Genomic DNA, 24,489 nt, shown 5'->3' with positions numbered 1-24,489 from the left:
CTTTGACTTATTTAGCTCGGGATACTTTTTTTATTCGCAGAGGACCCAAATGATATATTGCACCTGGGATTTATGTCCAGCGATTTAATTTGGAATCAATAGCTTTGACATTTTGGAAGCCAGCTTAGCTCAGGAAAAAGACTGGAAACGTGTATCAATCTGACAGCATGTGTAGACATTTTGGGATTTGTTACCATTAAGTTGCTGAACATTGTACTGTTAATTTAAAGTTAAGGCATTGTTATAAGACACAGCTGATCATCACTTTATACTGTATTTGTTCCATCTGTAGAAAAACCGAAGCATAGAAATGACCTGTTGAGGTACTAACAGTGCAGAAAATTTTTTTAGACTGAAGTTTTTGTGCAGATTTAAGAAATAAGATGTAAGTACCAGTAAAAGACATTCATGACGCACTTCAATCGCTACTCTGACGTCATATGAACGACAGCATGATGTTCATTTTGTATATTACGATCTCCGTGAGTCTCCAGAAGGGCAACAATAATAAACTTTCACTGTGATCAAGAAGTGGCTAATATATGAGCATGTGGCCAGATTAGATCCATCCCATGCTGGAGATCTGGTTTCAAAAAGCGGCAATCAGGATGGGGCAAAAAAACCACGTGACCTGGCTATGCCCACTGTTTATATACACTCAGTGGATTTAATACATTACTGACTGAGCTTTATAAGTGTGTTAATATGAATGTTACGTTCATCTGGAGCCTGGCTGGCTGTTTACCTATGATTCCAGTCTGTGTCCCAAGCTAAGCATGAAAGTGAGCAAAAAAGTAATATAAACAACAGATAGTGAATAGTTCCAGCTCTGAGGATTATGGGTAACGTAACTAAAATATTGCCACATAAATGCCAAGAGCATTAAAATAGGAAACTGTGAGAAGGTGGGCTTTTCTTAGAATTGATTAATCTTCCACGCAGATCACCAAAAGAGAGCGCACTATCTCGATCCGCTTAATAGAGCCACTAATGACGGGCTCCATTAGTTTAATATATGCTTTTATCACTGTGTCCTTAGATGACTGTAGCATTTCATTAGACATGTCTGCCTCATATCTCACTTTGCACCCAGAGGAAATTGTGAAGGGATTAATTTTATGACGGACCCCCTGCCTCTTACTCCCTCCCTTCCTCCTTCCCTTCACTCCATCACTTCTTCCCTCCCACCCTCCTCTCCTTTCCTTAGCTCCCAGCCACAGCCAGGGGACCCAGGAGGAATAGTGTCTTTGTCGCCCTGCCGTTTTCCAGAGTTGAGGAACAAGAGGAGTTTAATCCTTATTGTCCAGGAGACTGCAGAGGGTGAAGGGGGGGTCCTCCGGCTGGAAAATGATCCAACCGGCCTCAGCTAATCCCCTACTAACCCCCACTCCCGGGCCTGACCCCCCTCCTGGCCTTAATTCACCCCCCTATATCTACCAGGGTATCGCACTATAAATGCACAGATCCATGCATATAAAACTGGGATTGATTCACTTGAAGGAAATCAAACAAACATCAAGTAAATGAGGACAGAATTTATTTTTTAAACCAGTGTTGGGATCTTCCCGACCAATGGAGGTGATGTTCACGGGGACACAGCTCCCCCCACACATCTTTGCACATTAATATAAGCGAATTGCAGATTTGTTTGAAATGGCAAGAAGCCCTGTTTCGTGATTAGAACTTTACAACGTGACAAATGTGAATATGCACATGCTGCCAGTGACAGAAAACAAACAAACATCCTGTCATCATTAGCGTGATGAGGAGTGATGTGAGTCGATGCGTCTCACAGTGTGATATATGTGTGCGTGTGGGACGTGTAGGCTGGCGAGAAAGAAAACACTTTTATTGTTCCTCTTATTAACTGAAGGATTATTCGAGATCAGACGGGACGGGGCTGGACATCTAGTTGACGTTAAGTCTTTCTCTAACAAGACGGGTGCTCTCCACTCCGCACAAATCTTCTCCTTTCATTTTTCCTACCTTGCGCAGACACCTCCCTCCCTCCCTCCTTCTTCTCCATCCTCCATCCTGTCCCGTCTTTATTTCTCTTCTGTTTCTCTCTCTCCCCTCCTTTCTTTCCTTTTCTGCACTCCTCCCTGAGTGACAGCTCAATACCCAGCTCTCCCAGGCTTATCTAGCCTCAGCAGATGGTTGACTTGGATCACTGTTCATACGCCACGATCTGGGCTGGTGATAAAGACTGTTACAGAGGGAATATATGCTATCTCTGTCAGGCTCGCTCTTTCTTCCTTTTACTTCTCCTCTTGATCTGCGCTGTCATTCTCCCCCTCTCCATCCAATTCTTTTTAGCTTGTTTGCTCTGCGCTCCTTCGATTTCTACCTGGACCCTTCCCACTCGTCTCCTTGTCGTGTCCTCCACCTTTCTCAGCTGTCCTCTTTGTCCCGCTCCCCCTTCAATATACCCCTCTGTGACTCCTCATCTCTCTCCCATCCCTCAATCTCTGTGCATTGAATCTGGTGCTGCGTGATTGTCTCTGCTTCCCTGCTGGGCTGGCGCCTGTCTAAAGGGCCCCAGGACCCTCACACACTGAGGGGCTCCAGCCATGCCAGAGATCCCTCTCCTCTCGTTTCTCCTCTCTCCTTCCCTTTCAAAAAAGTCAAATGGTGTCTTTCTTTTACTTTTGCAATGTATGAGTTGCATACAGCATGTGTGAGTTTCAAACAGTGTGCCAAAAAGAACAGTTAGTAAACAGGTGAGATGAAAGCGCAGCAGTCTATACTCACATCCACACTGCTGTCTTTATGCGTTTAATTTATGTGATCACTTCACTCGGGCCACTGATGTACACTTCAAAGGCTGCTGCTGCCCATTTTATGTATGCTTCACTTGCTTGGTTTGGTCATTTGATGTCCTCCTCACATATTTTTCTTCTAATTCCACGCAAGCCAAAGGAGCAGGGTATAGCTGGCACTGCTGGGGGAAAAAAGGGTTGGGGGTGGGGGGTGCATGGTGGCGGGCAGTGATATGAATGAGAACATACAACAGACTGGCGAGGACATCATTTGCACGCCATACATTGGACCAACTCTGTGATGAATGCCGGCGTGGCACACGCGTAGAAATGATGCTGAAATTCATATAAACAAGAACGGTGATGCTGCCGTGGGTACATATGGAGCCCACCGTCCCGTGTGAGGTGGAAAACCTCCCCTCCTTGCGATTTACTAGTGGCTCGCCTGCTCTCTAATACTCCAGACAATTCAAGGCCATCTTAATCTGAACGGTGGAATCTGGCAACCACTCCTGAGCACCTGCATCCGTCCAGCCTGACCCGCTTTTGTTCTGGTCCGACCCCCTAACTTTAGCCCCTAATTAACCCAACAGAAACTAATTAAATACAGCTCTAGTGGACCAGACGCCAGACAAAAAGAGAAGAAAAAAAATCGAAGAAGAAGAAGGAGGAGGACACAGGGAAGTGAGCAGAGTGAGGGGAGCAAGCCAATGTGACAGGCAGGAGCATGAGAGAGGAAGGGAGGAGGGGGTCCAAAGTTTGGCCTCAAGCCTCTGAGAGCGGTTCAGACAGACAGGAAGACAGGCGGAGAGATTTGAAAGAGGAGGGAATTCGGGTTTCAGTGTCAACCCTGAGTTGTCTTTACCGTGTTCTCGCTCTACGCTGATCTCCATACTGACCTTATGCTTCTTTTACATGCTGTCATTTTTTTCTCCAGATATTTTGGGTTCTTCCTCATAGATTAGCACGTCTGCCAACTGCTGTAATCACAAGCGCACCAGTCACATGACGCAACTGACACCCTGGAGATATTTGGAATAGGGGAGAGCCACGGAAAGACAAGAGCAGCATGCAATGAAAGCAAGGCAAAGAGGGAAGAAAGGTGGCGGTGGCTGCGGCGGTTGTGGTGGTGGTGCGGGGAGAAGGTGTGGGACAGGCTTGTGAGAAAGAAGATAGGCCTATAAAAATATGGGTTCAAACCAGCCAAATGTCTCTGGCAGAGACGCTGCTGCTCCTCGTCCCAGCCACGGCTCGCCTAAGTGATAGAGAAAGTAATTAAGAGAAGCCTGTTCAAGTAGATAGGCCTGCAAAGGAGATTTGAAGAGGGGAACTGATTGTGCATGTCTGATTCCAGCTCTTCAGAGAGTTCTCAGCCCCAAGGCTTAGCTTTAAAAGAGACTTCTCTCTCTCTCTCCCTCCTATCTCGGCCTCTTTCTCTGTAATGTATATTTATACATAAAATATGACTCCCTTTCAAAACTCACGTATGTTCATGGTAGCTGTGTAGGACAGACAACGACTGAAAGATCAATCCGTGTTAGCATGAAAGAGCAAAGTCAGGCTCTCTAGCATCTAGCGCTCCCACTTAGACCTTTTGTGTCATGGTCTGGTTGTGGCAGGCCAACTGGACTCAACTGTGTCTTTGTGAGAAAGCGATCCACTTCAGAGTACCTGGAGCTACAGCTGGAGGGCGCTACAGAGCGATACTGCCAGACGATTTTCAAATCCTTGCCTCGTTTTGGTAAAACTGTCCACAGTTTGAGCAAATATTAGTAGGGCACGTCTTTGTGAACAAAATAAAGAACTTTCATGTGCAGTATAGTTTAAATTGTGTTCTGTGGCCACAGGTGCGAGCCAATAATTTTAATTTTGGAAAACATATTTATGGAAGTTGAGAGGAACAAGAGTAAGGATATATGGATGCAGAGGAAAGACACCTATATGTGTCTTGTGGAAACTATTTAGTCATCAACACAGAAGCTGAATTTTGATGCGTGATTTAAAGGATTTTTGGAAAGGTACAGCAGGTCACAGTGTTTTTGCTGCAGATTTGAATTCATTTGAAAAATTCCCTCCACTTAAGAGGAGCATAAATGTTGCAAGAAATCTGCCAGAAAAACTGAGAAAAAGCTGGAATATCTGTCAAGGTCTACCCTGAGGTAAGGAAGAGATGTAGAGCAAGAAGAAACATCCAAAATGTTGACCATCAATTACAGAAAAAGCAGGACTTTAAGGAGAAGAAAGCAAACTTTCGTGCTGGCAGGCAAGACAAATATGATGCTGAAGATGGAGCTGCCAGGCAGGAGGAAAAGAGGAAGACCACAGAGGAGGCTCATGGATGTAGTGAAGGAAGACATGCAGAGGGTTGGTGTTACAGAGGAGTGTGGTAGGGATATGGTGAGGTGGAGGAAGATGATCTGCTGTGGCGACCCCTAAAAAGGAGCAGCCAAAGGATGAAGATGTAACACATACACTGATGGTTGATTTCACTCATTTTGTCTGTTTTGAGATTAAAAGACACATCTTATCTCATTTATCTTGTTAAAGAACACCTTGTGAAAAGGATAAGCTTTATGTCTTTGACAAGAGCTAAGCATTACAGTTTTTATAGCTCTTAGAGTGAACTCACCCAAAACCTTTGATTCAAATAAATAAGTCATCACCACCAAAAACAACATTACAAATAAGGGGAGTCAAAATATATAAATATTTGGTCAGAATCTGTGTGGATACTAGAAATGCATAATTTATCTTCTCATTTCCTGAAGTTCTTGTCCTATGAATTCCTGCTGACACTGAATAATTAGAGCACTGTACTGCTATTTTAAAAATATCAAAGTTAATACTCTGTTATGTCATGCTGATTTCAAGCTTACCTACATTTGTGTGTTTTGTGAGGGGAAAAGCACGTGGTGACACAAAGATGTGCAACACAGTTACCAGGGCATGAGGAGCATCAATACTCAGAAACAGGTACTGTGGTAATAAAACATGGCCTATTGTGTGCAACAGAATACTGCAGTAACAACATTTTTCAGAATCACTTGACTTCCTGTCGCTACATTTGAGTTTCAGTGACCTCACACTTTGTGTTCACCCTCACAGTGTAACAGAGGAAGGACCCCTGTGCAGTCTTCTGCGTTGTTGTCTTCTCCTTCCTATGCTGGCACACAATCTCTCTCCTCTCGCTCTCCACAGGCAGGCTGCTGCCTCCTGTAAAATTTTTGTTTTTGGTTGTTATTTTCTGGGGGGTTTCTTGGCACATGATATCACAAACTCTTCCAATACTCAAACTCATGACTTAGACTTGTGCACCTGGCAAATTTTATCTGGAGATTATTCCTCTAATGTGAGCCTAGACTATTTTGATTACAAAGACAAATGTATATAGGTTTTGTGGTTGAGCAGGTGATCCGTATGCCAAAGGCTGCTACTGAGGCTTGCCCCAGACCATTTCCTGCATGTCATTCCCTCCACTCTCTCCATGCTTCTCTGTCAGCTCTCTGTACTTTTGTGTCTAATAAAGGTTAAGGAAAAATGAAACCTTAAAAGGAAATAAACGTAATAAAAGTGAAAGAAGAATATGAATATGTTCCTTTGCAGACTAAGGGAAATGGTTAAATGTAAATATAAACAGAAAACAAATGTAATTATTATGTATTATTATCATGTTATGTGTAATATGAGCCGCTGCAGAGTTGTGGTTTTCCTGCTTCACAGCATCCTGGGAATGATGAATTAACAGCAGCCTACAGTATGCTTCTGGAAAGGACAGTAGGCCATGATTGGATACTACTGGACATACACGCACAAACTTGCGCCATCTTTGCAGGATGAAGCGACAAACTGGTCGAATGGCGACATCTTGTGGAGAAAATGCAGCGTTGCTGTTGTTGCGCTTACAAAACTATTCCATATGCTAAAGCTTCGGTTTGGCGCCCTCTGCTGGTAAGGAAGGATATGTTCTTGGGTTTAACGGGGCAGCAAAAGGACTTCTTCAGTCACCTTTGACTTCTCCAGTGTTGAAGAGGTCTGCATTACCACAATGTTGTGAGTACAGTGTGGCAATGCAGGGTACTACACAAACATATGTATTATTTAAAGCAGACAGAACATAAAGGCGAACAGAAGGAGGTAAATATCAATATTGACTGGTTAGATAACTTTGACAAACAATATAAAAAGTTTCGCAAGGTGCAAGTGCAAGGATGACCAAAAAGAAGCTCGGGGGGCAGGGGGGCAATGGAAGTAGGAAAAACCGTACAACAGTCATGCTTTACACTACTGTCGTAAAACGTGTATGAATGCCGTTGCAATGGCGTTTGCTGCGACGGCACTTTGCGGCAGCAGGGAAATCGAGGAGAAAGCAGCAAGAACCATCGCCAGCGGAAACGTTATCGCCCCAGAAAACTCTGGATTTATGCAATATTCGATGAACTAGCTCGTACATTGGTTGTATATGCCTTCGCCTTGTGGATGAAATTGTGTTCAACGTTTTCCAAGTGTCAATCACCACCTTAATGCAGTGGGATGGCCACAGTGCCGCCTGGGCCTAGTAGCGCACTGCCTGCATCCCCGGCTGAAATTCCTCTTTTCCCCGCGGCTGGGAGCGCGGAACCGGCGGTGGAAGACGGAGAGCCGGCGTGCCACGTGGAGCAGTGTGTGCCTGCCGGTACAGGGACGAAGTCTCAGTCGGTAAACGAAGTCAAAAGGTCGGTCAAGAAGAAGCAGAAAAACATGCTAGCGCGAGCTAGCCCGGCGGCGCTTCACCTTAAAATGCAAGCCCGAGAGCAGCAGCAGTTGAACGGCTTGTCAAGCCCCTCAGAGGACCCTGACAGCCACCAGCACGTAGGAAACCGGCCTGACAATCCCAGATCGTCCGTAGACAACTGTGACAACAGCATTGGCAGCAACGAGGAGGCTCCTGCCGCTAGGAACAATAGTGAGCACTGCCAACACGAAGGCCACAGCCCCTGTTCCAAAAACGGCAGTCACTCTCCTCATGGTAACAATAGCGTGAACGGGATGCCGGGTTTCACTACAGCTGAGGCGGCCTGCGAAGCGGGGAAAGAGTTGGACCACACGCCGCCCTCTAGACCTTCGAGTGACGAGCAGCCGGACGCTGCTGGGCCCGGCGGTGAGGAGAGCCAGGCTGACCTGCAGCAGCCGCCGGCCGAGGAGCTCGCCCGGCTCGACTTGAGCGATTCCCCCGGGGATAACCACGGCATCCGCTATGTCCGCTACGAGTCTGAACTTCAGATGCCGTGGATCATGAGACTGATCACCAAGGACTTATCTGAGCCTTATTCAATTTACACGTACAGGTACTTCATCCACAACTGGCCGCAGCTCTGCTTTCTGGTAAGTAGTAGATTGAACGCAACGCTCACAGTTATGAAGTCTGACTGGTTACTCTGAGTTGCAGGAGCATTATAGGAGTTGGGTGTGACAGCTTTGTTTTTCACCACATGTCACTGTACATCCAAGCCTGTCACAGCTGACCTCTACTGAAGCTAAAGCACACACATGTCAATAACATTTCAGCTCATAAGCTTTGTTTCTATTTTACTGCTGGCAGGCAGTAAACAACCTGTCTTCTGCTGTTACAGATCCAACAATGATTCAGTTTTTTAGGTTGTTAATTAATCAAGTAATGTGCCAGCCCACTCATATATGTACAGATTTGTAACGTAAAGCAATTATAAAATCCTAATAGTCAGTATTAGCAGAGAGTAATGTGCCTTAGGTTTCCTTCTGCATGTGCTGTGTCATGGTAGCATTTTCTGCTTTGAAAACACTGGCCTGCCTTCTTTAAATTCTGTGGCCATCAAGGTCCAAAACATCCCATTTCCAGTTTTGGCTGGATATGTGACAGAAGAGGAAGTGCTATTTAAAAAAAAAAAAAAAAAAAGGTCAGGGGTCAGCTCGTGGAGCCAGCTGAACTGGCAGGATGACAGGAACTTCAGAGGAACGGTTGCTAGGCTGTCAGCAGCCACCCCAGTGGACACTCGTAACCACTGAGCGTGTATTTTTTGCTGTGTGTGTGCATTTCTCGCAGGCCATGGTGGAGCAGGAGTGTGTCGGAGCCATTGTATGTAAGCTTGACATGCATAAGAAGATGTTTCGTCGAGGCTACATTGCCATGCTGGCCGTGGATTCGAAACACAGAAGGAAAAGCATCGGTGAGATGTCGGCGCTCCTCTTCAGAATATTCAGTCTCTCCCTTCACCGTCTTCTCTGCTGTCCCGGGCAACCAAATCTCTTTATGCAAATGCACCATTTAGATAGACTCTGCACTCAGAGTGATGAGTAACATTATACTTTAATATATTGGAGATGGAGGCCATACATGGGTTTAGCTTCTTACTTAGAGTCCACTCTTTTGTTTCAGGTACTAATCTGGTGAAAAAGGCCATCTATGCCATGGTGGAGGGCGACTGCGACGAGGTAAGCGAGCTAGACCCAGTGGCGCTGTTTATGAACCAAACTGTAACACATTTGCACACATTACATAAGAGCCGTTATTCAAGCCAGAGTGCCAGCATATTCAGTCGTACTGTGAAAATATGCATCCTACATAAAATCAATAGTATAAACACATGTTACACTGTTGGCATTCCATTCTAAGTTGTAGGTTTTCTGAAAGGAACACAAACCGAAAGAGAGAACATTTATAGCTGTTTAAAGCCGTTTTTATTTCAAGGTCCAGTTTTCCTGGGCTGTCCTTCACTTATCTAAACTAGCTGGTAACCTTGATCTTCTACCATAAACTATTTCATATGCTCTGCCTCTCCCTGAAAAGCCAAACATGCACGCTGCTTCCTTTGCAGACTTTGAATTCCTCTAGAAGATGAAACATGTGAGCAGCGTTACGATTTCTTCAGTCTCTTTGCTGGTTGAGACCAAAGAGCTGACACTCTGATACAACCCAGCAATATCCAGTGCTTTGAATGTGTACACACAAACGGTACATGTTTTTATAGGATATGTTTTTACTTATTTAAAAAAAGAAAAAGAACAAGCAAATGTGTGGGTGGGTCTTCAGTGTCCTGTGCTCGTGCTTTCTATCCAAATATCTTCTCTTATAAAAGCAGTGATTTGCAATAGCAACTTAAATATTGCACCTACAGCTTGTTAGCTACCAAGATATAACACACAAGTAAGGTAGGTTTAGAGTTTGAGTATTTATTGGTCACAGTTGCAGTTGAAGGTTTCTAAGGTGAGGAAACGCTGTCACTATATACTGTACAAGTGCATATTGATGTCTAAAGTGTTTGCTGTCCCCTGAAAATATTTCAACTGTTAATTTCATTTCATTTGTATAACGTTAAATCACAGCAAGAGTCACCTCAGAGACCCCGCGATAATACAGAAAATACTCCAACAGCCTCTTATGAGCAAGCACTTGGTGACAGTGGGAAAGAAAAACTCCCCTTTAACAAGAAGAAACCCTAACTATATATGCTTTATCAAGAAGGAAATGTTAAACTTAAAAGTAGAGACTGTCTGCTGAATCCAAATTGGGAGCTGGTTTCACAGAAGAGGGGCTGAGAGCTGAAGGCTCTGCCTCCCATTCTACTTTTAAATATCCTAGGAACCACAAGTAAGCCTGGAGTCTGAGAGCGAAGTGAAGTGCTCTGTTGAGAGTCTTTAAGATAAGATGAGGCCTGATTTTTTTAAGACCTTTTATGTGAGGAGATGGATTTGAAATTTAATTCTGGATTTGACAGGGGCCCAATAAAGAGAAGCCAATATGGGAGAAATATGCTCTTTGCAATGTTTATAGGAGTCTTATCCTGTGGATTTGCTGGACCTCCACTTTCTTGGACTGGGCTGTTGCTCAAATTAGTAGCAGATGTACCAGCTTTTCATCTGTTCTGGTCAGAGTGGCTAATATTGAGGACCACCACAGCGGTGACTGAACAGCCCTCCTGTCTAGAAAAGGCCTGGAGCTAGCAGGTTAGGAGCAAGGGAGTGAGGTTTGTTTAACAGCAAATCAGTCTCGAATGGCTGAAAAATGGGGCCAAGTAAAGGCAGCGTATGGTGAAAAAGAGAGGAAATTTGATGTTGATCCCATGATGGCAAATGAGTTCATTTTCAGTATTGTTAACTTTTTTTTTTATTCTTCAGGTAAAGAGTTCAAGTCCAAACAATCACGAACGACCAAATAACAAATACAGGCTCCAAAATTCAGTCAGCTCACTCACGCACTCATTTGTGTGTTCCCAGGTTGTATTGGAGACTGAGATCACCAACAAATCAGCCCTGAAGCTCTACGAAAACTTGGGTTTTGTCAGAGACAAGCGGCTCTTCAGATACTACCTGAACGGAGTGGACGCGCTGCGGCTCAAACTGTGGCTCCGCTAGCAGAAAACAGAAGGGACGGGAGGAGGACGGGACAGCAGGTGCTGTTCACCTCGAACACTTATCAGCTTGACGGCCTCAGCTCTGCCCTGGTCATTTCACTCTTATAGTCACACATACAGACACCTACACACACACACTTACACATATACCTGTGTCCAAGGAGTATGCACATAAGTATGCATAAAACAAGCAGACACACCCTCCTTTTATCCTTGACCTCTGAACAAGCGTTTAGGCAGAAATGGACTGAAATCCCACCAGGTGTTACACGACGGGGGGTCTCCCGCTGCCTTCTGTGACGAGGGCGGGGCGAGTGAGGGTGACCTCATTGAATGGGGGACATTGCGACCTTGGAAGCTCGGGGGCGCCTGTTCGACCAGGTGTGAGGCAGCTCAAGCGAGGATGTGCATCCAGACTCCACCCCCACACCCCCTACAAAAAAATAACAAAACAAAAAGGACAAGGCACCACACCAAAATCCTGCAGAACCTGGGACAAAGCAGACTTTTAAAAAACACAAGGAAAAAACTTAAAAAAAAAAAATCATCACCACATGAAACAAGGAAGTGGAGCGGTAAACACAGACTGGGAAGATATTTGTGGAGTTCATTTTTGTTTTGTTTTCTCTTTTTTTAACCTTATATGTTGGGCAGGGGGACGGAAAAAGCTATAGTTTGTGTGTTTGTACCGCCTGGTGTTTTTCAGAAAGCAAGTGGCTTTTGTTTTTTGTTTTTTTTTTTTTGTCATTTGCCGTTGGTTTCACTGTGAGTGAGTGAAGAACACGTTTGTATGACTGCGCGTGCTTGGTATGTTTTTGTCTCCCCATCCTGTCCAGCAGGTGCAGCACCCCCTCCCCCCGTTGCTGCTGCTGCTGCTGCTGCTGCTTCCATCACCTGCCTCAGCCCCCAGGACTGAAGCCTGTAAAGATATGCATGCTTTTTGTTTCAATGTGAGTGCGGGAATAAGAGCTTGTCGATTAACTCAGACTGAGGCCAATCCCCAACTCCCTCTCCAAGAAGCCCATCCTGTGTTTGTGTACGCATGTTGGCGCAGAGCAGCTGATTGAAACAAATCACTCCATTAGCACCTCAAACTTTGCCCGACTCGTGGACCGTTTTAAGCTTCGGTGTCTTCATCGTCAAACCTTTTCTGTTTGCTTGTTTTTTTGCAGAGCATAACTTATTTTTTCCCCCCAAATGCACTGCCAGCTACTGGAAAATTCCCCCCTCTCAAAACAAAAAGGAGAATACAGCATGTTTAAAAGAGACTCCTCACCGATGATGGTGTGGTACGACCTCTCCTCTCCTACTAATTTGCAATATTAGCCTGAATCTCCTTGTCGTGAGTGCCACTCAAACCTATCAGCGCCGACAGCCGCGGCCAGAGCGATCTGCCCGCTGAGTGGGCAAACCTCTGCAGCCGCTTCCGGTCCACCAAAGCGCGAGATCCGAGACAAAGTGTTACGTATGCTGGATTCCTGTATGAGTGTGGTGTGTGCGTGCAATTTAAATTTAAAAAAAAAAAAAAAAAAAAAAAAGCGAAAGATTGAGAAGTATTCTTACCAGATCATATTTTATTCTTTTGTTCACTTAAACTTTGTTTCCATTTGTCTACTTGACACCTGTATAACCTCATGCCGCTCTCAAGCGGCCGAGTCCACAATGCACTTCCCGGGCGCGTTAACCCGACGCACCGCCAACCTCGCTATAACATTCTAAGATCTCCTTTCCTGCGAACGGATGCACCCGGGCAGTCCGACGACACACTAAAGCGGCAAAGAAAGCTCGCTTGAACAAAGGTCAGATGCACTTCTTTGGAAATTTGCTGCAGTGTGTATGCGTGAGTATGAATGTGTGTCTCCTGCTGTTTTTGACAATGGTGTGGATCATGTTCTGTTAGACCTTTACGTCTCTACTTTCAGAGTCCCCCACCCCACCCTGTCCCTGCCCCGTACAGGAAAATCGAGCCTCTAAAAGGTGCTGCCATTTTGTTCTGGCCTTATAAGGACAACAAGAACTCTTGTTAGATACAGGAAGGAACAAAAAAAAGTGGACCCTTATTTTTCAGGAGTAGGGTTAGTGCTTGGTGTTGTAGCGAAGGCAGAAAGACGGATTGCAGTGGTTGTTGATGGGCGAAAAAACCTTTTTTTTTTTTTCACAGGTTGCAAATGCAAGAACAAATTATGCAATTGGGCATCTGTGTGCTTTTTCTCCACAATATTGAAAGTAGAAAGCACCACAGCGGGCTGCCATGTGGCACTATTTCAATTCTTTTCTTTTTTTTTTTTTTTTAAATCTGCTGCACCAGAACAGACACATGCTTTCAGCAAACATTCACAGGGAGTTTTAATGTATTAGGGTTTATTCCCCCTTTTCAACCACTGAGCTGAGCTGGTACACCCCAGAAGCCGAGGACTGGAAGGGAGAGTAGATGTTTACAGAGTCGCCACCCACATAATGGTCTGTCTATGTAAGTTTGTGTCTGTATGCATTTGGAACAATGGACAAGTTTTGTTTTTTGTTTTTTCAGATTTGTATACGAGTGTTGTTCTTTTCGTTGAATATATTGAAAGCATGTTTTTTTTTTTTGTTTGTTTTGTTTTTTTTTTTGGTCATCTGTTGGGTTTGGGGCGAATTGTGTTGATTTATCAGATTTGATTTTTATTTTTAATTTCTGTGCTACTTTAACCCCATCCAGAGATGATGTGAAAGTACAAAAACAATCTATAGATCCCCGAACGCCAACTATTACCTTTGCTGCTCATCAGACACTGTTTAGATTTTTATCAAACTACTTGTGGTTTATTCTGGAGGTCCCACCCATCTCCCTCTTTCAAACAGAGGTGTTTTCAGTTTTGAAGGAACTGGGTCTCTTTGCCTCAGTCATGCCAAACTGTCGCTGTTCCATTAGGGTATATATGGGCATTACAGCCTGCCACAGTGGCTGTGTTCAGATCATGCTCACAGACCGAAGGGCTTCGTCATCAATAATCAGTTTGGAGCTGTGCCTTGTGGCGTTGCATCCATTACCCAGTTTTCTCTCAGAGACTCAGTTTTGCCCTGAAATGACATCAGAAACAGTTGGTTTTTTTTCCCCCTCCCCTCATCCTGATCATCCACTGTGCTGTCATGACCTCGGGTGACTGAAATCCGAAATTTATACCCCTTAATTTCTCAGTTGACGCAAGTTCATTGATCAGATAATTATTATTAGCATTTGTTTTGGCAGTCGATGTGTGACACAAAACCTCACAAGCAAGCAGCTGGTCCACAGGGGCTTTCTGCAGCCTTTCTACCATCTACGAAGTGTGAAAAGAGGAGAGCAAAAGTTTTGTTTTTCTTTTCTTTGCATGTCTGTTTTTCTCTGTTCCTCTTCCTGTCCCTTGATTTATTTTTGATCTGGAAATGTCCAATAGCTTTTATTTAATGTGGAAAAAGAACACAGAAATAAATTATTAGATTTTTTTTCTTTTCTTTTTTTTTTAATGCTGTAAAACTGGGTTGTCTTGTCTGTCTGAAGCGGCTGTATCTGTGTGTCAAAAAAAAGAAGTCACAATCAGACATCAAAAAGAGCTGTTTATTTGATCACATCCACATCAAGAAGGGGAAAAGAGTCTACCATTTTACATCACACATACCCTAAAACAGTATTATATTGTATAAACAGGCATTTGTTCATTAAGCATGTCAGATGGTTCATGAAGTTACAGAAAATGTTTTTTTTTCCCAAACAAAAGACACTTTATTAACATTGGGATAACAAATGTGCATCAAATACCTAGAACTGCTTTGTGCCTCTTTTCTGTCTGGACTGCAGCAGAGAAGTTTCTTGAACTTATCTTTCAAAAACGAGATTTTAAACTTAACCTGACTTCTGCTCATTTTATCCAAGCAAGGTAAAATTCTGGTTCGAGAGCGTCCGACAAAACCCTTCACGTTGTCAGTAGCAGATCAGCACACACGTAAATATGAATCTTTCTTGTCTCGTGTTTGTGCTCTTCCAGCCAATAGGAACACTTAATTTATGGGAAATCTCTGCAGCAAGTCAGCGTATGTATCGACTGAGGCTCAGTCATGCACTTGGGGACAAAAATGGAGTTGTAAGTGGCAGTGAGTTCATATCGCATTATGCTACATACTTTTATAGGATGGTGGTATTTTGCACGTGTTTCTCACAGTAACTAATATGAACAGATGGCTTTCAATAAAACGTTTGCATTTGCACAAATTTCACACTTTAAACCAAGCAAATGTGACAGGTTCTATCGGGAATAGTTTGACATTTTGGGAGAAAATGCTTATTTACTTCCTTAACCTCCTAAGACCCAAACTCTTCCACAGCATGCATCTTTAATTCCTCTTTGATATTTGGGCATATCGGGGCCCGATGAATGTAAAAACAAAGAATTCGATTTTGGGGGGGGGGGGGGGGGGTTTTACCTGATTTTTGTTTCTAAGAAAAATGAGAGCCACAAATGAGGATATTCGTTTAAAATTTCGACAGAAGAGTAGCAGTATAATGTCCTCGTAAGTGGATATCAGGCCCTTGTAGAGCAAAATTGAGTATTTGGGTCTAAATAACCAAAAATGTGATGTCCACATATGTAGACGCCAGGTCCTAGGAGGTTAAGAAGAGTTGGAAAAGAGTTTAGTACTACTATGATGTCTGTCAAGTGTGTGTGAAGATAATATAGATGGTAGAGACTTCTAGTACTTTGCAAAGCTCTTGAGCTGCGCTTCATTTCTTTGTATTTATTTCCAAGCAGCCAGACAGACAGACTATTTTTTTAGAGGTGTAACTTCAAAAGTTCTCCAGGCTTTTCTTTGGCATGAAATTGGCTGCTTTTTCACTTAATTTCAGTCCAGTCCTTCTACCTGACCATTTTCAGAGGAATGTTCATTTTGTAATACTGACCTATGAATCATTCAAGAATAAAAAAGGCACCTAACTCAAGAGATTAACCAGTGTAATAGACAACTTGGTGAAGAACCAATTTAAATTGTACCTCTAGGCAGTTTGTTAATAGCAGCCTGTCACTTGATTTGTTTCCATTTCCAGTTTGACAGATATGAAACAGTATTTTTAGACCAACAAGGTGACTCCTAAAGAGCTATTAGCAAAAAAAATACTGGCATGTCTTGGCATGGTTTTCAGTGTGGCCTTAAAATATTTGAGGAAAAAAGAAGTGGCAGACTGTCCTTAAGAAATCGGAAAAATCCAGCAAAGACCTGGCCCTTCAGTTGATCCATCTTCACTGAAGCCTCATCAGAAATGATCTTAGTGCTCTCTGTAGCTATCAAGAAGCTATTTTTAAGGAAGGGGGAAAAGGGAGAAAAGACCGAGGTATGCAAGAGCTGGACTGAAAATCATTGGCAAGAAGTCTTGCGGAGTGATGAATGAAAATCTTCAGATTTTGGTTAATTATCAATAAATACCACGGAGGTCAGAAGAAAGATGCAAAAATAAGTGTCCAACAATCACTTAACCACGTTCTGTCATGGTTTGAGGCAGCGTTTCAGCCAGTAGTTTTGGGGATCTTGTCAAAATTGATGGAATGCCAAAGTACTGTCAGAGCCACAGCTTAATTTTTTTTTTTTTAGCAATGCAGTAAAAGCATACCTGACAGAGTAATACTATCAGTTGTGGATTGGGCTTCTCACAGCCTGGACATCAACATTATTGAAGCAGCATTATTGAACAGAACAAAAGGCAGCCAACATCCAAAGAAGAGCGTTGAATGTCCTTCAAGAAGCCTGGAGAACTGTTCCTGAAAACTTACATAACAAGAAAGCTGCTTAAGAGAGTTCAAGCTGTTTGCAGCTTTAAATAAAACACTACCTGTTTCCCAAATTCATTGCAAAATAGTAAGAAATGCAGGGCATATCAAGACTTTTGCACAGTCCTGTAGCTTTTTTAGCTCAGTAGCTTTTAGCTTACCTTTGCCTGAAGCTTGCCTAACTCTGTCTGATGGTTAGAAAATAATTAAGAGGACACTAATACTTTAAATTTCTTCTATTGTTTTTTTTAAAGATCGATTTCGTAGTGAGTTCTGGAAATGTTAGCCAACATGTTTGTTATCGTCGTTAGTTTCAGTTTACAGACAGATATGCTTAGAGTGATCTAATCCAGCTTCCTGTAAATTAGCAGTTTTCCCAAAATTATTGAAGTCTAGGAATACACAAGACTTTATTTACACTAACACAACTGACCCCCAGTCAGCTACATGTACTACATGTAATGTATTTACATTATTTGTGTCACGTCACTTTTCATTCAATGTATAACTTGACGGAAAACATGCTGGCTTTCACATCCCCCCTTTTAATTTGCCAGCAACACTTCCATCCTATGAATACCGCTCCCTCAATGCATTATTATTTTTATTTAGTTAGTTATTTTTGTTGTCAAAAAAGGTGGAAAACACCAATCCTACCACACTCTTAGACTCAGCAGCATCTGACAACATTTAGACAAGTGCTCAGATAATTTCAGAAAGGGAGGTGGGTGCCTGGTTGACCTGTGCGCCACCTATGCAAATACTGCCCTATGCTCAGTCCCTTTCAGTGGATCAGAGGAGTCATACCCAAACAGCCCCAGGGTAAGTGGAGATGCAGTAGCGATGGGGGTGTTTGCTAAACATCCAGTTTAGAAGCAATGGCGAGTGGTCACCAACAAAAGAGGCCCAAAAGGTTCTCATCAGAATTCGTCCTCAGAGCTGTCGGCCAGCAGCATGGCTTGGTCCTGACGGCTTGTGCCGGGTTCTCGGGGTTGCTGGAGAGGGAAAAATTATTTTAAGGTTGAGCTTATGCATTTAAGATCCACAGAGACCTGCTCCATGTGACCGGTCAACAATAACGAGTGAAAACAAGAAAGTTATTGACCTCCTGCTGTCTGACCTTCCTCCTCTGGTGTTTAAAGCTGTTCCTCCTCTTGCGATGAATCATCCTGATGCTGTAGAGGGCCCCAACAATTAGCAGGGCCCCTGTGATACCGATACCCACAGGGGCCAACATCCCGGACACGTAACCCGCCTGTAGAGGGTGATGGCATAGAGGTCAAACCCTAACCTATCCATCCATCATCTTTCACCATCTTCCACTTATCCGGGGCTGGGTCATGGGGGCAGCAGTCTCAGCAGAGAAGGCCAGACCTCCGTCTCCCCAACCGCCACCTCCAGCTTATCCACCCCCAACCCTATACAGATTAGCTAACATACTGTAGTTGATTATGAAAAATGACCTAAGCATTCTTTATTAAGTATACCTGGCACGAATCTATATTTTGATCGTCATCAAACTAACTGTGCAACCCAAAAACTATGAACATGTAACAAATATTTACAGTATGCACCTTAAAGAAAACCCTGGTAGCTCAAAAGAAAAAGATATATCAGTGAGTCATCCGTCGCCTCATGGCGAGGTAAAAGAAAAATTGACCTTTTTTACAGACAGCAGAGGGTAGGCTTACCTTTTCTCTGATTAGCTCCACCCAGCTACGCACTGGGAGAAAAGAGACATTCGTTTATCAGAGCAACACATCTGAAAATTGATAAGCTGAAAATTTCTTTATTTTTGTCGGTCTTTTATAAGAGGGCAACACATGTTTGCAGAAGTGCTAATACTAAAAGTTATGTCCCACTGCTGATTAAAAATATGGGTTAGAAATTGTGTTCTCATACTTAGCCCCTGGTTGCGTTGAACCCAGACGGGAGGTGGTGGGATGAGACTGTATGGAGGCTGCGTCGAGGATGTTTTAGATGTTTCTGTTTGGTCTTCTTCACTGTCTTCTTCCACCGATTCCTCAGAGTTCTCAAAGTCATCTTCCAGGTCCTCTGTGGAGAATAAAGAAAAATCATCCAGGTGTACAGAGGGACACGTGTTATGACTGAACATGAACATTTTTGCAAATGGAGTGGCTTGTAGGTGGCATTTAAAAAATTGTCCTACCCTCAGAGTCCATCTCCTCTGATGTGGATTTGTGTGCTGGCTGATGGGTTGTCATGGTTACCATTGTCATTGCTTGCTGGAAAGATGAGAGAGAGGGGCCGGCCGAGGACACGTTGTCTTCCAGGTTTAGTGTCCTCGCAGAGACTACGTTTGCTAAATGAAAAACAGAATAAGAGGACAGCAGGAGCAGTGTGAGCACAGCTGTACATGTTTGCAAGTGCGCAACTTCAAAAGCCATGCACAGTATACAATCCTGCTGTCTCTGCAGCTGTTGGGTCAATTCATGCCACAATGAAGTGGTAGTGATGAAAGATTCAACCACTTTGTCAGTGTCAGACGGAGTCTGGCAAGAAGCAAACTTAGAAAAGGTAAATGTAAACGTGAAACCTACCAATAAAGGCCAAAAAACGTCACCTCCACCCACCGAGGCGTCGCCACACAGAGAAAATGTTCAGTGTTGTTGAACGGTTAAAATTTCTGATCCCTATTATAGTTCTACTTTGGCACCACCGTGAAATACTTTTAATTTTTAGGAAATTGACTAAATCTTGAAAAAAAACCTGAATGGCAATGTTGATTTTATTTATATGGCACATTTACACATTACACACAGACTATATGTATGATTTTATATCATGATTCCATATGATCTAATATCCACATTCAGGTCGTGCCACATCATCTGTCTCACCTTTCTCCGAATGGTCGTCCGGCTCAGTTCTGACTTGCTGCTGAGAAGCAGATGGACCCGAGGAACTGAATGGCTCTAGGAGCTCGCTGCCAGATGTCTGCCAAGGTGACGTCCAGTCTGGAATAAGGACGGGTGAGGCATGTGATGGACCGTCTCTGTCACTCTCTACAGTGACCAGCTGGTCCAGACCTGCCTCTGACCGAGGAAGCCCTCTGGGCCGGCTGCTGCCTGACATATGGGTGACCGGTGCTGCTGCCGCCGTCGCACTCTCAGATGTGATGTCTTCAAAAGGCTCAAAGATGAGAGGGAGAGCCTCCGATGACATTGTGGCCTCTGTGGATTCATCCTGGGGCATTGGGAGGGCAGTTTCCGCTGCAGGTGGTGCCAAGACAAGCTCAGAGTCACATGGAAAATCACTGTGTGTAGCATCACAATCTAATTGGAACGTTTCCGATCAGCTGGCTTTTATTTATTGACTGAACGAAGACAAATGACGATGAGACAGGCGTCTCGCTGTCTCTCTACACACAATTCAGCTGACTGCTAAAATTAAAAATGTATGTTTTCTACAGAGAAGCAGCAGCTGTATTCAGCACATACTGTAGCTTATGTAGTATTTATGACAGAAAGCGGCCCTTTGAAACAGCTTCTTTGCTCACGCAGCTTTCTCATTATAAACTGCTTCAAAACAATGCAGCAAAGGCACAATGAAAAGAAGATGGTTTGGAAAAAAATGTTCTTTTGAGATAAGAGGCTAGCACACAGGAAGGGGGACTGTCACAAGAGAAACTGTTACTACCTTTAGTCCAAAGCATTCTGAAGGAGGTGGAAAAATGCTTCTGAACGCTGCAATCCTTTTACATAAGACTATTTTGGGAGTTGAGTTTCCTTTGCCATTGGGAGAAAGTCTCATCAAACAGACAATCCTCACATGGACGCACACTGGCTCAGACAGACGTCTTTAATCCAATTCCCTGTCCTGACTCACTGAATAATAACCAGCTTGGCCCTTTCACAATAGCCTGAATGGAGAGTATGAAGAGTGAGAAGGAGTGAGAGGACATTCGGGGCTAAACATATATATACATATATATTTATATATATGTATATATATATAGAGAGAGAGAGAGAGACAGAGGAGGGGGCTGACTCCTCCACGGAGCTGTATAACGTACCTTGCCACCAGCCTTTTCCAGGCTTGTGTGTGTGTGTGTTCTCTTTTTTCAGACTAGAGTCAAGAATAGAAAGTAATTAGACTGCCATGCTTCCCAGCTGGGGTTCAAAGTGGAGTCTGCAAAAGGAGGCGCCTTCTTTGCCAATCATCAAAGGCAAAATCCGCTGCTGGATATATCATTCCTATTTCTGCCATACTTTTTAATGAAGCCCTATGAAACCCTGCGAAATCTAGCAAGCTGGAATGTTGTTGGAACGAATTCTTACTGGGGTGACGATTACTGTGGAGCAATACCTCGCACACTTTGAAGGCATACTGTGACTTTTTAGTGTGCACATGTGCAACTGATGAACAATCAGGGAGTAGAGGGAGTGCCACCCCAATAAAACTAAACTGTGCATGCCTATTTTATGCTAACATTAATTGCATAACTGTCCTGCCTTACCTCCGCCGGGTCTTGCTGCTTCAGTCCACAGACTTTCCGGGCCATCCTCTCTGGGTATCAGGCTCGGTCCGATTTCAGGTAAAAATGGGTCTGGTAGTGAGGACATAGTTGTGCTGTCATGGCCCCAAATTGCCAAAGGTGAAGAGGCCTGATGGGTAAAAAAATGAGGGGTGGGACTGTGGGAGGTCTGGGTCCAGAGGGAAACAGAGGGATTTGGAGGTTCTGGCAAACTTCTTTCTGTGTCTTTATCCCAGTGAGAATCAAAGCTTTTTGTCCCATATGCTCCAGCGGGGTTACTCTTTTGGCTGTACGAAGTCTGCAGGTGTGATGGTGCTGAAGTGGAGGTCAGTAATCTACTTGGAGTCCTTTTTTGGGTACTGGTGTCCATGTCCGACTGCTCTGTCCCACCTGTTGGAATTAAATGCTCACCGTGAACTGGTGCATCCTCCTTTTTGCTCTCTGAATCCACAGACTCTGACTGCTTTTCAGAGTCTCTCATCTCAGATGTGCTCCCGATCTTCTCTATCTCGGCGCTTTGGCTCCATGCCTCTCCACCAGCCTCACTCAGCCTAGATCTTCCATCAAGACTGTCCCCATTTTCTGTCTGCGTCACTGCATCAGTCCCCCTGGGTCGTTCATGTGGGCCAGTCCCTCCTCCTCCACCTACATTCACTGTCAGGTCACTCTCATGCCTGGAATCTGATGGTGTAGGTTTTAAATCTGTAGCATGTGTTGACCCGGTGGTTGTTACCGAGCTGGCACACAGTCCTTCACAGGAGCCGGCCTGCGTAGGGCTGAAGTGTGGGAGATTTAACGGGGCTCCGTAGACACAGAGACACGTCCCAGTCAGTAGGAGGTGATGGAGCATCCCAAGCATCAGCATCTCTGGCTCTTCTCAGTGCCTGCTGACAGTGAACAGAAATGACACATGCTAACAGGCTTAACAGAGGTGTAACCAATCCCTACCTACAACTTCTACGCCTTGTCTCCCAGCTGACATATACAGACATGGACAAAGCAACGGTGGCGGTGCTTGAGAATGGAGACGGACACCCAGCAGGGCCAAGTTAGAAAGTTTTTCAACTATAGATTAAAGGGTCAGAATGCAAACTGTGTTTAATTTGAGATCGCCATTGATAACCACAGAGAAGAGGATTAACAGAGCATTTCTGCCTGCCTTTGCTTTGATCTTGCGCTTGCATTTTTTTCTTTTCTTAATGCGGATGAAATTCCCTTTCATCTCTGACTCTTTTGTTCATTTTTGTATAAACAGAAGGAGCTGCTCAGTGGGAGAGAGAAACAGAGAGAGAAAGAGAGGGAACCTGACACAGCAATCCTCAGCACCCCTCCACACTTCTCCTATAAATAGCACCAGGTTTTCTATCCTCTAGGATCCTCTTCAGATGGCTCCATGAAAGATTTGTACATTTCCACTCAACTGCATCCAGCTTAAAACAGAGCGTTCCTCAGAAAGGATGTGTGTGTGCTCACAGTCCAATTGCACACTGGATTTAAAGACATGTAAAGAAAATCACGTACCATGGCATGTTTGCTGCTTCATTTGATGTGATAACAAAGACCAACTAATCATCAATCACTGCTGTCAAAATGAGAGAGATGGCTAGTACATGCAGGGTTGACACCCTTCTTATTGCCTGAGTCAGACGAGCGTCTGAGTGAAATTCTTTCCCAGCAGTGATGATGCACAGAACTGCATGTTACAGGATAAACCACTATCCTGCCTTCCACGGAATCAATACAGTTGATACACTCAGCCGGTACGCTCATGCAGTCCTCCACATGACAACACGATCACCCGAGAATTTGGGTTGTAAACAAAATTCACACTGCGGTGTTGAATCATACTTCTCGAGTCTGCACAGAAAGGAGCGATGCATAGGCTCACGGGCACCGATGCATTCCCCCAAGGCGCATCACCCATCACATTCGGGTGTCGAAAGCGAGATTTTGCATTAGGCAAGAATTAAAGTCGCGCAGAGCTAAAAATAGAGTGTTACCTTGTGGAGTTCATGACGGGTTTCTTTGCTCGGAGGACGCGGAGCTTCTCTCGCAGTGCGCGAAGAAAAACGAGAGTCGGACACGCACACAAATTCAGCGCTGTGGAAGGCAAGATGTTGGAGAGGCTTGTTGTTGTGCAGCTCAGCGTCACTGACTCAAAGTCAGCCTACGTACCTCCGCCTGCTTCTGAAGTGCTGCCACCAAATGCTCCAAATCTGCAAGATTTATCATGAACTGACAGCCAGTGCTCTGATTCAAATGTTCAGATGCTTCTGTCACTTCTTTCTTTTTTCCTGTTTCGTCTCTAATGCAGACTTGTGCAGTTGTTCCCAAAGGGTCACTTCATGCTGGTGGTGGTGCTGAATAGACAGCTCCCCCCACTTAAAGCTGCTCGGCTGCTCCTCTGTGTGAAAAGAGGAGAGTGGACAAGTTCTCGAGTTCTTAATAAAAATATTTATGAATTCACTTTAATTGTCACAGAAGCAAAAATGCATTGAGCTACATTAGATTAAAAGCAGTACTTATGGGCCTCTTTGGGGTGGTCCAGTTTTTGGCGCAGCGTGTTTAGAAAAAATGCGTCTCAGCTGTTCCGATACTCCTGACATATAAGTGATCACTAAAGGTTTTTCTCTTAGTAGAAGAAGATATCCTTAATGTGATCATTTTAGATGTTCGATCCAAATATCTATAGTATCAAATCTATAGATCCAATACCAATTCCAACACTGGAATCGATACTAGCCCCATACGATCGGTACTTCGGTGTGTTTTGTTGGGTTAACTAATTATTGTAAAGAGTAAAAAAATGACAGTGATTGGGTGATCATTAAGATGTGTTCAGAACTTTCAAATTGATTATGTCTCATTTCATAAATCATAACAGACTGCTCTTCCCTACAAGGTGCCTTTATAGGATAAAAGTCTCAGGTTCAGCAGTCGTGGCCCTGTATTTACTTGCTATTGGATCTATGGCACGGATCTAGTGATCATTTCAGTCACATACCTCTGGCTGTGAGTACAGAAGCACATCTCACCTGCTGCTCAAAACTTGTGTTTGCAAGGAGCAGCCAATCAGAATAATGTGGTTT

General features: G+C 44.0%; 2 protein-coding genes across 5 annotated transcripts; one reads left to right on the top strand and one right to left on the bottom strand.

Annotated features, from left to right (window-relative positions):
• Positions 1-7,045: 7,045 nt before the first annotated feature.
• On the top strand, positions 7,046-13,327 carry naa30 (N-alpha-acetyltransferase 30, NatC catalytic subunit). Its single transcript, XM_084952524.1, has 4 exons — positions 7,046-8,120; positions 8,818-8,941; positions 9,151-9,206; positions 10,989-13,327. The coding sequence occupies exons 1-4, from the start codon at positions 7,290-7,292 to the stop codon at positions 11,124-11,126; spliced, it is 1,149 nt and encodes a 382-aa protein (XP_084808650.1). The 5' UTR covers positions 7,046-7,289; the 3' UTR covers positions 11,127-13,327.
• Positions 13,328-14,688: 1,361 nt separating this feature from the next.
• Positions 14,689-23,779, bottom strand: armh4 (armadillo like helical domain containing 4). Of its 4 annotated transcripts, none has more exons than XM_084952521.1 (8): positions 23,576-23,779; positions 21,383-22,287; positions 19,764-20,135; positions 19,073-19,225; positions 18,805-18,957; positions 18,594-18,625; positions 18,008-18,157; positions 14,689-17,897 (listed from the first exon to the last, which is right to left on the bottom strand). In XM_084952521.1, the coding sequence occupies exons 2-8, from the start codon at positions 22,263-22,265 to the stop codon at positions 17,823-17,825; spliced, it is 1,818 nt and encodes a 605-aa protein (XP_084808647.1). In that variant the 5' UTR covers positions 22,266-22,287; positions 23,576-23,779; the 3' UTR covers positions 14,689-17,822. The 4 variants fall into 4 exon arrangements, with proteins under 4 accessions (XP_084808647.1, XP_084808645.1, XP_084808648.1 ...); XM_084952519.1 differs by lacking the exon at positions 23,576-23,779 and adding an exon at positions 23,401-23,569; XM_084952522.1 differs by lacking the exon at positions 23,576-23,779 and adding an exon at positions 23,401-23,569 and having other exon boundaries at positions 18,023-18,157.
• Positions 23,780-24,489: the final 710 nt, after the last annotated feature.

This window comes from Perissodus microlepis, chromosome 15 (assembly GCF_051167445.1).
Source record: "Perissodus microlepis isolate ML-2025 ecotype Zambia chromosome 15, ASM5116744v1, whole genome shotgun sequence".
NCBI lineage: Eukaryota > Metazoa > Chordata > Actinopteri > Cichliformes > Cichlidae > Perissodus > Perissodus microlepis.
Note: the sequence above shows the minus strand (reverse complement) of the source record. Positions and strands in the feature narration are given on the sequence as shown.

What these genes read in the sequence shown, in the direction of transcription:
- naa30 (XM_084952524.1), top strand. Translation starts at nt 7,290, where the DNA reads ATGGCCACAGTGCCGCCTGGGCCTAGTAGCGCACTGCCTGCATCCCCG. An exon ending in GGCCGCAGCTCTGCTTTCTG is followed by an intron (nt 8,121 to 8,817) that starts GTAAGTAGTAGA and finishes CATTTCTCGCAG; the next exon opens with GCCATGGTGGAGCAGGAGTG. An exon ending in TGGAGGGCGACTGCGACGAG is followed by an intron (nt 9,207 to 10,988) that starts GTAAGCGAGCTA and finishes GTGTGTTCCCAG; the next exon opens with GTTGTATTGGAGACTGAGAT.
- armh4 (XM_084952521.1), bottom strand. Translation starts at nt 22,265, where the DNA reads ATGCTGATGCTTGGGATGCTCCATCACCTCCTACTGACTGGGACGTGT. An exon ending in TCAACGCAACCAGGGGCTAA is followed by an intron (nt 18,626 to 18,804) that starts GTATGAGAACAC and finishes CTTTTCTCCCAG; the next exon opens with TGCGTAGCTGGGTGGAGCTA. An exon ending in GGAAGGTCAGACAGCAGGAG is followed by an intron (nt 17,898 to 18,007) that starts GTCAATAACTTT and finishes TTCCCTCTCCAG; the next exon opens with CAACCCCGAGAACCCGGCAC.